The 13,673-nt window shown below is 44.4% G+C and overlaps 1 protein-coding gene across 1 annotated transcript in view; it reads right to left on the bottom strand.

Annotated features, from left to right (window-relative positions):
• The window catches only part of slc1a1 (solute carrier family 1 member 1), a 91,269-nt gene that overhangs the window by 44,934 nt on the left and 32,662 nt on the right, over positions 1-13,673 (bottom strand). Inside the window, exons 2-4 of the mRNA XM_070857480.1 lie at positions 6,736-6,876; positions 4,787-4,879; positions 4,265-4,379 (exon numbers count right to left, since the gene is read on the bottom strand). Of these exons, the coding sequence (XP_070713581.1) occupies positions 4,265-4,379; positions 4,787-4,879; positions 6,736-6,876 (349 nt within the window). The remainder of the gene's footprint in view (positions 1-4,264; positions 4,380-4,786; positions 4,880-6,735; positions 6,877-13,673) is intronic.

Here is a 13,673-nt window from a genome sequence, read left to right on the forward strand (position 1 = left end):
CATCATACATGAGACCTGACAATGGCTTTCATCATGACAATACCGGATGCGTGCTATGTAGATCATGCACAAATTTCTCTCTGCCTTTCTTGGGCATAACAATCTGATTGAATGGATAGTTTGTCTTTGCGACGGATGTAAGGTTTGTTCTCCTCACACATTTGCTTGGGTATGGCAGACCAATCACCACTAAGGATACAACGTTTCACAACCGATAATATCGGGTCGTGGCTGATCCAGGTCTTAACTTGTTGGGCTGTGACAGGGGTTCCTTCACTTTCAAAAGCATCCATGACTAACAATAGCTTTGCCGGTTGTGGCGTTTCCACCTCTGGTGTGGGCAATGGTAGACGGCTCAATGCATCGGCACAATTCTCAGTGCCAGGTGTATGGCGAATGACATAATCATAGGCAGATAATGTCAGCGCCCACCTCTGGATGCGGGACAGTGCATTGGTATTGATACCTTTGTTTTCTGAAAACAATGAAATGAGTGGCTTGTGATCTGTTTCCAATTCCCAATTCAAACCGAAGACCAAACAAGTACTGATGTATCTTTTTAACCCCATACACACAGGCTAGTGCTTCTTTCTCTACCATGCTGTAGGCTCTTTCCGCCTTTGACAAACTTTTTGAAGCATATGCAACAGTTGTAATTAATGACTCATTGGCTTATTGGAGCAAGCAACCAACTCCATATGATGAAGCATCACAGGCCAATACTAGACGCTTACATGGATCATAATGTACCAGCAGCTTGTTCGAGCAAGGCAGATTAGTAGCTTTCTCAAAAGCTCTATTTTGCGATTCACCCCAAACCCAGTTGTCGTCTTTTCTTAGCAGCATCTGCAATGGCTCTAATAAGGTGCTCAATCTAGGTAAGAAATTACCAAAGTAGTTGAGTAGACAAAGGAACGAACCCAGCTCCGTCACATTCTGAGGCTTGGGTGCATTTTTGATAGCCTTGGTTTTTGAGTCCGTAAGCCTGATACTGTCAGCATCAATTTTCCTCCCCAGGATTTTGACTTCCGGTGCCATGAAGATGCACTTCGAGCGTTTCAGTCTGAGTCCCACTTTGTCCAGACAATGTAGAACCTCTTCCAGGTTGTTCAGATGTTCAGCAGAGTCATGACCTGTGACCCGTATGTCATCTTGGAACACAATGGTTCTGGGGATGGACTTCAGTAGACTCTCCATGTTCCTCTGAAATATGGTTGCAGCCGATCGAATTCCAAAAGGGCACCTGTTGTAGATAAACAGTGTTGATGCACGTAACTTTCTTCGGCATGTTGAGCAGCTCCTGTGTCATGTAGGCTGACATCAGATCCAGTTTTGTGAATGACTTCCCCCCGGCTAGCATTGCAAACAGGTCATCAGCCTTCGGTAACGGGTCTTGATTCTGTTTCGAAACTCGGTTGATCGTAACCTTGTGGTCTCCACAAATCCTGACCGTTTTCAACACGGGAACAATGGGGCTGGCCCATTCGTTAAATTCGACCAGTGATATGATCCCTTCACGCTGGAGTGTGTCCAGTTCGATTTTGACCTTCTCCCTCATCATGTACGAAACTGCCCGAGCTTTATGATGGACTGGTCTTGTATCTGAGTCATGTGGATCTGCACCTTGGCTCCCGTGAAATTGCTGATGCCTGGTTCAAACAGCGAGGGGAACTTGCTCAGCACATGAGCACATGGAGTATCCTCCTCCGATGACAATGCTTTGATCTTGTTCCAGTTCCATTTGATTTTTTTCTAACCAGTTCCTGCCGAACAGTGTTGGACCATTGCCTGGAACAATCCATAATGGTAAATCGTGAACCGCACCATCTATGACACCTTGATTACTGCACTGCCAGTCACCGTTATGAGTTCTTTAGTGTACATACGCAACTTGGCATTGACTGGACTCAGCTTAGGCCTCACAGCGTTAGTATCCCACAGCCTGTCAAATGTCCTCTGGCTCATTATTGATTGACTCGCACCCGTGTCCAATTCCATCGATACCGGCACATCATTAAGTTTTACATTCATCATTATCGCTTGGCTCTTTATTGGGAACGAATACAGTCCATACACTTCCTCCTCTCGTATCTCGGATTGCATATCCAGATCCGCGCTAGACTGGTCATCATCCTCCATGTGTGTTGCAGCACGATTGCTCAGTTGCGGACACATGCGCTGGAGGTGCCCCACTCTCAAACAGCCTTTACAAATATACTTTATAAACCTACACCGATGATGCCGATGATTTCCCCCACAACGCCAACACGGTGATATCGGATTCATTCCCGTTGGCGGACTTGAGCAGCCACAGGTTTCGCGTACGCAGTCGGGTTGGCCCTGCCATATGCAGCTCTGCCAAACGACGATACTATCTTGTTTACAGTACTTGCTGAGTTCTGATTTTTCAATTATATCTGCTTTAAGCTTTTGTCCGTCGTCATGCATGATTGGACAATCATGATGGCCTTGCTCAAATCCAGTGTCTCCGCCGCTAGTAGCTTACGCAGGATCACCTCATGGTTGATGCCAATTACAAAGAAGTCCCGCAGCATGTCTGCCAACGCAGTTTCGAACTTACACAGTCCAGCTAGACGTCTTAGATTGGCAACGAATTCCGATACATGCTGGCTCTCAGAACAAACGTGCGTATAGAATCGATATCTTGAGATGATGATGCCTTCCTCTGGTTTGAGATGGTCACGTACCAGAGCACACAATGTTTCATATTCCTTGTCCCTTGGACTTAATGGCGAGAGGAGATTCTTTGAGTCCATAGATTTTCGGACTGCAAACCGTGAGGAGGACCGCCGGATGCTGAACTGCATCTGCCTCTTTCTCCATTTTGTTGGCCACGAAGTACTGGTTCAAGCGGGCTACAACGTCTGCCCAATCGTCTCCCTCCACGAATCGCTCCAGAATTCCAATTGTGCTCATATTTGCATGCGAAGGTTCTTGTTACCTCATGGCCAAATGTTGTGCATGCAATAACTCAATAGACTGAATACTGTCAACTCCGAACAGGTACAAACCTAGCTGTACTTTATTAGGGTCCAAAGTGATTACATTACAAGGTGGCTGGCCTTTTATACCTAGGTCGTACACACGTGCGCACAGCCCAATGACCTCCGACAGTGGTGTCACTTGGTTGCTAGTAAATCCAAGCATACATATATGACATTTTCCACACCAGATATTTGATTGTCCCATCAGCCTTTGAACTACTTAGAATGCATGTGAATTCTGGCATACGTAAGACAAATGCCTATTATAGTCTAATGCTTCCTTTGACCGTTCCATTTCCAGGCTGAATGATCCTGAGGACAGTATTGCTCACATGATCAAAACAACACCTTCCTGATTTAATTAACACTTTGATACCTTAAGTTGAAGACAAAAGCCACCTTATGAAAACAAAACACATTTTAGCTGAGGCTGTTCCCAGCCTTCATGTTTTATTTGTACAGAGCACAAAGTAGTCAATTATATTAATACATAAAACTAATTCTGCCTCTATCTACCGAAATATGCTGTCAGTACCATGGAATTTGCCATAGATATGATGATTCTTTAGCTGCTGGGGTATTATTGTCTGTGGAAGGTAGCAGACCAGGGTTGTGAGAATGGATGAATATTGTATCATTTCATTTGATAATTTTTGAAAATTAAAGAGTATTTACGTTTTCTTATTTTCTCAACATGAATCTTTTGACTACAAACAGATCAACTCTCCTTTGTTAAAACCTTTGTGACTTGTTCAGTTCATTAAAAATTAAGCTTTTTTTGGATACTCTGAATTTCTGAGGGCATATATTGATTTACACAACTGAATAGTCAATTAGAAGAGTAAATGTTTGAGCTTAGAGTGATGTCTTCCAACCCTATATATATATATAAAATATAGTTAATAATTTATTTACACCGTATTGATTCAAGGATTACCTGCTAATGTTACAGCAATTTAAGCATGGAACAAATGCATTGAAGCCACTCAATAAAAGACAATGCCCATATGAAACTTTTGTCTGTATGTTACGAATAAATATAATTTTAAAAAGACACATGCATTTGGTTAAAAGCTAAACTGGTTAAAAAAGTGATATTTGGGAGTTATTATGTGACACGTTCACAAATGGTGTAATGGGGAGTGAAGGGCGGCTAAGCTGCACGCACACAAGATTTGGATGTTAATCATAGATAATGTATGTAGAGGTAAATGTTTACTAATGACTGCCTATATGAAATATGTAAGTGAATTACTCACCTGAGGAGATCTAACATGGCATCCACAGTGGTGACCTCTGGGGTACTTCCACTCCTGTCAATTTCTTCAGCATTTTGGGAGACGCCAGGTTTGATGGTCATCACCAACACAATTCCTTATACAAAATAAAAGATATAATTTGTATGTAAGGCCTGCTTTTAAAAGTATATTTAAACTTTTGTTCAGCAAATGAATGTTGATGGATCATTTACATTCATACATTTAATTGTGTATATAAAAAATAAATCCTGCGATTTAGTGCTAGTAATGAACGCCAAGATATGCACAAGTCAGTGTTTTACTTTTGAAGCATTTATGTAGCATGCTGTTTTACCTTGAGCTAAAATAATCACTGGGTTGCAAAATTAAATCTATCGGGAAATTGCTATTCTCCTCAGGATTCTTTTTGAGCACATTTACAGTGTCGCTACGCAGCATGAACAGAATCATTTTTTTACCTTTGTAAGTAAAACAGTAAGAAATTTCACCATATATGCAACATTATACAGCATAATTTATTACCTAGAATTACAGCAATAACAGTGGTTGAAAAGTAATATACCACTGCCCGTACTCCGACTTTTCCAGAGACATCTGAATCCAAAGCAGCAACTCCTGTGGAGAAAAATTTTCAGGTACTTAATATAATATTTTGCATAAGTCGACTGCACAAATATTTTAAATTAGTTATTTGCTAATTTACTTAAAATATGTAAAAGCAAATCTAGCTGTTAGTGCTCCAATGTATTACACCACTATTTTGTTGTCCAAATCTTTTAATATAATAATTGATGAGTTATTTATTTAATAGAACAAAAAAGAAAGCACTAGCATCATGTAACATCTTTTATGACCTCAGGGCATCACAAAATATTTCATAGCCACTGTAGTCACTATTGTAATGTAGGGAAACATGGCAGCCAATTTGCATACCGCAAGGTCCCACAAACAGCAATAAGATAAATAACCAGATCATTTGTTTTAGTGATGTTGGTTGAGGGATAAATGTTTCATAGGATGCCAGAACTCCCCTGCTCCTCTTCGAATAGTGCCATGGGATCTTTTAAATCCACCTGAGAGGGTGGATTTAAATAATCTAATCTGAAAGACAGCATCCCCAACAGTGCAGAACTCCCTCAATACTGCACTGAAGTGTCATCTTAGATTACGCACTCAAGTCTCTGCAATGGGGCTTAAACCCACAACCTTCTGACTCATAGTAAGAGTGTAATGGAGACTGTAGCTTTAAAATAATTGTAACAGTAGAAACACAATTAATTGAGATACATTCATATGTAATTAACATCATTGGCTCCCTTGGTTTCACTCTTACCTCTGCATCAGTGGGTTATGAGTTCAAGCTCTTCTCCAGGCCTTAAACATCAATATAGGTTAGCAAGCCATTACAGTCAAGGGTGGTTCAGATGAGATATTAAATTGAGACTCTATCTGCCTGTTCCAGTGGTTCAAAGAACAATGAGAATTTCTCCTGATGTTCTGGCCAACATTACTCTTTCAACCCAGAGAGTTGTGGAGGCTGGGTCATTGAATATATTTAAGGCGGAGATAGACAGATATTTGAGTGGCAAGGGAATAAAGGGTTATGGGGAACGGGCAGGGAAGTGGAACTGAGTCCGTGATCAGAGCAGCCATGATCTTATTAAATGGCGGAGCAGGCTTGAGGGGTCAGGTGGCCTACTCCTGTTCCTATTTCATTTGTTCTTATGATCTTAACCAATACCACCGAAAACAGATCGACTACTCATTCATCTCATTGTGGGGTCTTGCTTATGCAAAATATTTTCTCAGGTTGCAGTCACTGCACTTTGTTTCATTTCAGTGTTAGCTGTGGCTCAGTGGGTAGCACACTTGCCTTTGAGTCAGAAGGTTGTGGGTTCAAATCCCACTCCAGAGACTTGATCTCCAGTGGGGCTTAAACCCACAACCTTCTGACGAAGGGAGTGCTGCACTGTTGGCAGTGCCATCTTTCAGACCAGATGTTAAACTGAGGCCCCGTCTGCTCTGTCAGCTGGATGTAAAGGATCTCATGGCACTAATTCAAAGAAGAGCAGGGGAGTTATCCCCGGTGTCCTGGCCAATATTTATCCCTCAATCAACATAACAGAAACAGTTTATCTTGTCATTATCACAGTGCTGGTTGTGGAAGCTTGCTATGTGCAAATTGGCTGCCGCGTTTCCCACATTACAACAGTGACTACACTCCAAAAATATTTCATTGGCTGTAAAGCGCTTTGAGATGGTCGTGAAAGGCGCATATAAATGTAAGTCTTTCTTTCTTTCATTGTATGTGAAACCAATACGTAGAATTGCACCAATAATGCATTTGCTCCAAATATGGCCAATTTCACTCCAATTAATGGACATTAAAATAAAAATCGCAGGATTCAGGAAGTTAATCTCCCTGATTCCAATACTATGATTCAATAACGTGACTCGGTAAGATTATTTACCTGTAATCATACTGGAGACAATTAATGGTAAAATAATCAGCTTCAGCATTCTCATCAGGATCTCTCCAGGAAACCCAAAGTAGAATTTGTCTAGATTTGACAAAATGGCAAATTCACGTACCAGAACTCCTGTCACAATACCTGGAAAGTAGAATATTATTAAGTCGGTAGGACAGCATCTGAGATTCTTTATCATTTCTAGAGACATTTGTGGCTTGTCACATTTTTGGATTTTTGAACATATTTTACTCCACTGAAAGAATTTTGGAATTGATCCAGGTTAAAGTGTTTTGGTACAAAACAAAATTAATTCACACAGGTTTTTTTTTAATAAAAAGGCCATAGGCTGCAGGAATTGAAAGCCAGACAAGACAGTTTGTGGAATGGTACAACTCACAGTTTGTTTCAAATGAGGGCTCATTGTCTCATCACAGGCCTACTATCCAGGATCAGTGGGATGTTAAATAATTCATAATCTTACCTCAGATGACCAAATAATACTCATAACCATTTTACTAAGGACAATTCCATCATGTAAATACTACAGGAGTATTTTTAACTGACTGATGGAGTATAAAACTGGCATTGGGGTTCAGGCACCCTTTATAGAAACTGCCTAATTTTCCTTTCCATTGGTTTGACAATACAGCTTATTACCCCCATCCCTAAGCTTCCTTGGAGGAGAATCAACAAAAAGAAGACTGTTTTTAAACATAAGACAGCAAGGTATGGTTCTTGGCCTGGAGCTGGAAGCTAAAATGCAGGAGGTCAGACTTTAGAGTTTGAAATTATCTAGAAAGAAATTAAGTCATCCCACAAAAGGGGCATGGCAGGTATATGTTTGTTCCTATTTTTGAGGAGAGAAGTGGGATTGAGCTTATTAAATATAATTTGCTTTAACTATTACTTTGTATGTTCAATTATTTTCAATAAATTAAGCAGCTTAATAATTCATATCTGGCCGTATCACACCAAGTATCTCTCTGTCTGCCTTCAAAAAGATTGGACAACGCGCGAGGACACATGCAAAAGACACAATCTCCAGTCCGGATCACAAGGAGGCCGTATTGTTACACCCCTGGGTTAAACTATTGTATAATTAGATATTAGAATATTTCAGAATATAAGACACTTTGGGCTAGGAATTCATCTCGGGCACAAAATGGGCAGTATCGGATCAACAGGCACACAGCGCCTGATATTCAGTTCTATTACCGTCCAAGGAACTGAAAATCAGGCTCTGTGTATAACGGGCAGCCGGTCCGATACATTATGCGTCAGCGCCCAGGATGAATTTCTAGTCCTTGAACTGCTTACAGGACTGACCAGCACCACAGCATATAAGAGACAATCTAAAACAGACCTGAAAGTTGTACAGTGGAGACATTTTAATAACAATTGACTGTGTATATTAGTAGAGCAGTACATAAAACTCATTATTCATTTTTGAACATCTGAAAGGCCTTGTGTATGCAAAATCAACAATTTCTGAAGTCCAACTTGATGCAGATGACTTAAGAAAATAAATCAGTGATTTGAAGTATACTGCTAGCTATAAAATGGTACATAAAAATAAACAGAATATTGATGAGCAAAGAGGGCAGAATGCTGCCAAACAAATTGTTGTCATTGCAAAGATCAACATTTTCAACACATTAAGAATAATTGAGCCCAAAACACCGTCTGTATTTTCAGACCTCCAGCAAACCAGAAATAGAGCATTAGCACTCCAAAAATCTGGGAAGGACCCACCACTCCCACCGCCCCCCCCACCACCCCCCAGGATTTCATTATTGCTGTGGCATTGGCAATTCTCTCCCTGGGGATACTGCTGGGCCACCAAAATTACCCCGAGTCAGCCAGTAAGCCAGTTAAAATGCAAATTGGGTACTATGATATACATAGGGTGGAACGTGCACTGCTGGAGTACTGATGGAGTACAAAAGCAGGGAGGTCCTTCTGCAACTGTATAGGGTATTGGTGAGGCCGCACCTGGAGTACTGCGTGCAGTTTTGGTCACCTTACTTAAGGAAGGATATACTAGCTTTGGAGGGGGTACAGAGACGATTCACTAGGCTGATTCCGGAGATGAGGGGGTTACCTTATGATGATAGATTGAGTAGACTGGGTCTTTACTCGTTGGAGTTCAGAAGGATGAGGGGTGATCTTATAGAAACATTTAAAATAATGAAAAGGATAGACAAGATAGAGGCAGAGAGGTTGTTTCTACTGGTCGGGGAGACTAGAACTAGGGGGCACAGCCTCAAAATACAGGGGAGCCAATTTAAAACCGAGTTGAGAAGGAATTTCTTCTCCCAGAGGGTTGTGAATCTGTGGAATTCTCTGCTCAAGGAAGCAGTCGAGGCTAGCTCATTGAATGTATTCAAGTCACAGATAGATAGATTTTTAACCAATAAGGGAATTAAGGGTTATGGGGAGCGGGCGGGTAAGTGGAGCTGAGTCCACGGCCAGATCAGCCATGATCTTGTTGAATGGTGGAGCAGGCTCGAGGAGCTAGATGGCCTACTCCTGTTCCTAATTCTTATGTTCTTACGTTCTTATGCATGCTTTGTCCAGTATCAATTGGAGGTCTAGCTGAAGAGGATCCTACAGGTAAACCTGTATTTATTTTTTGAGTCTGGGGAAAATTTTAACTTTTGGACCTATCGGGAGTGGGGGGAGCCCGGTAGAGCATGGGAAACCTGGAAATCTGGGTTTCCCCGCAGACTGAGGCGTTTTAATGCCACAGCATGCGTGTAACGTCACCGACAGGTTCCTGCCTTGATCACAGCCTGGCTTGGCTTCCAGTCGGGCTGGAGAAGAGATGCAGCCAGAGGTAGGTCCAATCCCATGGTGGTCTGATTCCCAACCCCGGAAAGGGGTCCGATCCTGGCAGGCCCAACCCTTAGGGGACCCAATTTCCGATCCTGGGGGGATCTGATCCCGAGGTAAGGTCTTGTCCCCACCCCGAGGTGGGTACGATCCCGGCGGGGTCCGGTCACCGATACTGGGGGGATCTGATCCCGAGGTGAGGTCTTGTCCCCACCCCGGGGTGGGTACGATCCCGGCGGGGTCCGGTCTCCGATACTGGGGGAATCTGATCCCGAGGTGAGGTCTTGTCCCCACCCCGGGGTGGGTACGATCCCGGCGGGGTCCGGTCTCTGATACTGGGGGGATCTGATCCCGAGGTAAGGTCTTGTCCCCACCCCGGGGTGGATACGATCCCGGCGGGGTCCGGTCTCCGATACTGGGGGATCTGATCCCGAGGTGAGGTCTTGTCCCCACCCCGGGGTGGGTACGATCCCGGCGGGGTCCGGTCTCCGATACTGGGGGGATCTGATCCCGAGGTGGGGTCTTGTCCCCACCCCAGGGTGGGTACGATCCTGGCGGGGTCCAGTCTCCGATACTGGAGGTACGGGGCGTCCGAGCCCCAACTCCTGGGGGGGGGGAGTCGGGGGTCCGATCCCCGACCCCAGTGGGGGAAGGCTTCTGCAGGAGCGGGCTGATGGTGGGGGAGCGCTTAGGGGGCCGGGGAGAAGCACTCTTGCTCCTCCTGGCCCATGAGGAATGCTCCCCAAAGCTGTCCTCACCTTGCTGCAGGATCCAGGATTCTAGAGGCCCGGGAATCCTGGCCGGCTGCAGTTAAAGCTGCCAAGCAGGTTACATTCGAGGCTTCCAGCCTCATTATCAAATTTAAATTGCCAATCCGCCTCCTGGGAGATGGTTGGCTGCCCACCCCCCCCCTCGCATCCATTAAAACCGGCAACGGGCGCGTTGGAGGTGGGCTGCGATCGGGATTTAGATTTTTAACACTTTAACCTCCCAATCAACCCAAAATTTGGGAGTTAAAATCTCCCCCCCCGCCCCGCCCCCCCCCCCCCCCCCCCAGGGGTGGCCAGAGTATTCCACTGGTCGCCAAAATTTGTAGGTAGCACCAGACCCTCCACCCCTCGCCTCCATCCCCTTCGACCCCCACCTCCCCTCCACCCCAGGATATCCCTGCAACTGCCACCGTCTTTCCAGCCTGCCACCATTCCTGTGGCTCAAAGCTGACGAGCTGTCTTGGGACACTCGTATGGCATCTGCAGCTCACCAGTCGGATTAAAATGAGGCCTGGGCTTCGAAATGGTGGTCACCATTCAACAGTCAGCTGATGCGCTCCGCTGATCAGTCCCACAAAAATCCGAAACTTCCTCACACCCAATTTTCCCTTTAAGCTGTTCGGCCGCTCTTGAGGTCACGCGCCAGCTTTTAAATTGAAAAAAACGTGTGGAATTTTTAATGTAAAAATAAATTACAGGGAACATTGCTCCTAGCTCGTCTGAAAGTTCTGATTTTGATAAGTGATATATAGGTTTTCAAAATTAATGAGTAAGTAATAATGTCACTAAGTTTTATCATTTGAGTTATAGCATGCTGGTCAATAATATGTAATAATTCTTGCCATTCTCATGCATAATGCTCTTTGACCTTAATTGTGTGCTGTGAGTGCAGCAGACACATTAGGTATTATCCCTCTGTCATCGAGACAAGCCACTTGGTAAAAACATTTGCAGTTCGTGTATAATTAAAAATCAATTAATAAAAATATCCTTTCATCTCCCTAGCTGATGTTTGCACATCCTTGGAATTATTCCAAGGCTCTGAAAAGGAAAACAAAGACATTGTTGAGATGTCTGGCAAGGGGATACACACCACAGTGTTTGAGTATAAGAGATCTATTAACCAGTTCACAATCTATACACTTGTGTTGCAGGAAACGAATGTTTGGCAGGATCTTCCACAATTTTGCCTCCAGATCGTGTCATGCAAACTTACAAGTCCAGTATTGTTCTGACAGTGACCTTCAATTTAATCTCAAGGTTCTTAAGCTATAAGCAACAACATTAACTTATATTTATATAACAGTATAACTATTTGCACTGCACTTTTTTGGATAAACATGCGTCTGTCAAGCCCCGCCACCTGTCAAGCTCCGCCTAACTCCACCTCCCCGGCCTGAATCATTCCCTCCACGTGGTGCCGAGAAGCAGGACATGAGGCTCCGACTCTCTTCGCCCACTCAGGCCCCTCCTCCCCCCCATTCTGACTCTCTTCCCCCCATCTCCCCTCGCCCCCCGACTCTCTCCCTCCCAGTCAGCTTGGGGCCGAGAGCAGTCGGCCTGGGGCCAAGAATAGCGGTACTGGGGCCACAAGGGACATCGTTGGAGTGGATGATATCCAGAAGTCACGACACTGTCACTATTCACTTCATACCCAATAAACTTGTTAATAATCTGTACAATGCCTGCCCCATCTCTGGTGGGGTGGTGGGGGAGGCGGGTGGGGGAGGTGGCGGTGGTGGGTGAAGGATGCACTTGTGCTGGGGTAAGGCACTTTGTCTGGGGAAGGCATGCACTTGGACTTGGCTGGCCCTTGCTGTCTTCTAGGGAGCTCTGTCCTCTGTCACTTCAGGAAGTCAAAGTGGATCAAGTTACAATTGCAAAGTCAGTGAGACCTTGGGATGGGTGGTTCCAGTTACACATTCCTGTGAAACTTCAGGCGTGGTTTATCCTCCAAGGGGACCAATCATAGACAAAGGGTGGAGCATGGTGGCCATTTTCGTAGTACAAATAAGCACATCCTTTATATAACACTTTTATCGTAATAAAGCCTTCATTATCTGGTCATTCATTCATTTGTTGTTTGTTGGATCTTGCTGTGCGTAATTTAGCTGCTGGGTTTGCCTACATAACAACAGTGACTGTACTTCAAAAATAATCCAATGATTATTAATAACTGTTAAAGAAATGAAAATTTTCTTTGTTTAACCTGAAGTTAAAAGGTGAATCCCCACTGTACATTTAACTATTTCCTGTACCAGCCATCTTTGTAGCCTGTGATGAATTATGATTAAATGTTCCAAACCTGTTGTGTATCTGTAAAGCATGCACTCCCATGTTCCGCCACCAGGGAGCTCATCCCCTGAAGTCCCAAGGGATCCCAGCATCCCTTGGGAGCACTGTATATAAGTCGGCCCCTAAGACCTGTTCCTCACTCTGGAGTGTCTCAATAAAGACTGAGGTCACTGTTACGTTAACCTCCCTGTGTGCAGTCTCATCTGTGTTAGGAACACAATAACTGGCGACAAGAATACGAATACAACGCAAAGATGCAGCAAGCTGTGGGCATTCTGGAGAAGTTCTTGGAGGGTGAGGACTGGGAAGCCTATGTCGAACGGCTAGACCAGTACTTTGTAGCCAATGAGCTGGACGGAGAAGGAAGCGCTACAAAAAGGAGAGCGGTCCTCCTCACAGTCTGTGGGGCACCTACCTACAGCCTCATGAAGACACTTCTGGCTCCGGTGAAACCCACAGATAAGTCGTATGAGGAGCTATGTACACTGGTTCGGGAGCATCTTAACCCGAGGGAGAGCGTGCTGATGGCGAGGTATCGGTTCTACACGTGCCAGCGATCTAAAGGTCAGGAAGTGGCAAGCTACGTCGCCGAGCTAAGGCGACTTGCAGGACAATGTGAGTTTGATGGCTACCTGGAGCAAATGCTCAGAGACTTTTTTGTACTGGGCATTAGCCACGAGACCATCCTACGAAAACTTTTGACTGCAGAGACACCGACCCTCAGTAAGGCCATTGCGATAGCACAGGCGTTTATGTCCACCAGTGATAACACCAAATAAATCTCTCAGCACACAAGTGCTAGCAATGCTCATAAATCATAAACTGTATTTGCGAGCAGAAATGTACAGGGCAGAACCCACCAGTCTGCAACTAGCAGCAGGCCTCAGGTGACCCAGATGACTCAGAGACCCCAACAAAGGATGAATGCAAGGTAATTCACACCTTGTTGATGTTGTGGAGGCTTCCATTCAGCCTATTCATGCCGCTTCAAAGGGTATGTTTGCAAAAGCTGTGGAACAATGGGGCACCTCCAACGAGCTT

This window comes from Pristiophorus japonicus, chromosome 1, assembly GCF_044704955.1.
Source record: "Pristiophorus japonicus isolate sPriJap1 chromosome 1, sPriJap1.hap1, whole genome shotgun sequence".
Classification (NCBI taxonomy): Eukaryota; Metazoa; Chordata; class Chondrichthyes; family Pristiophoridae; genus Pristiophorus; species Pristiophorus japonicus.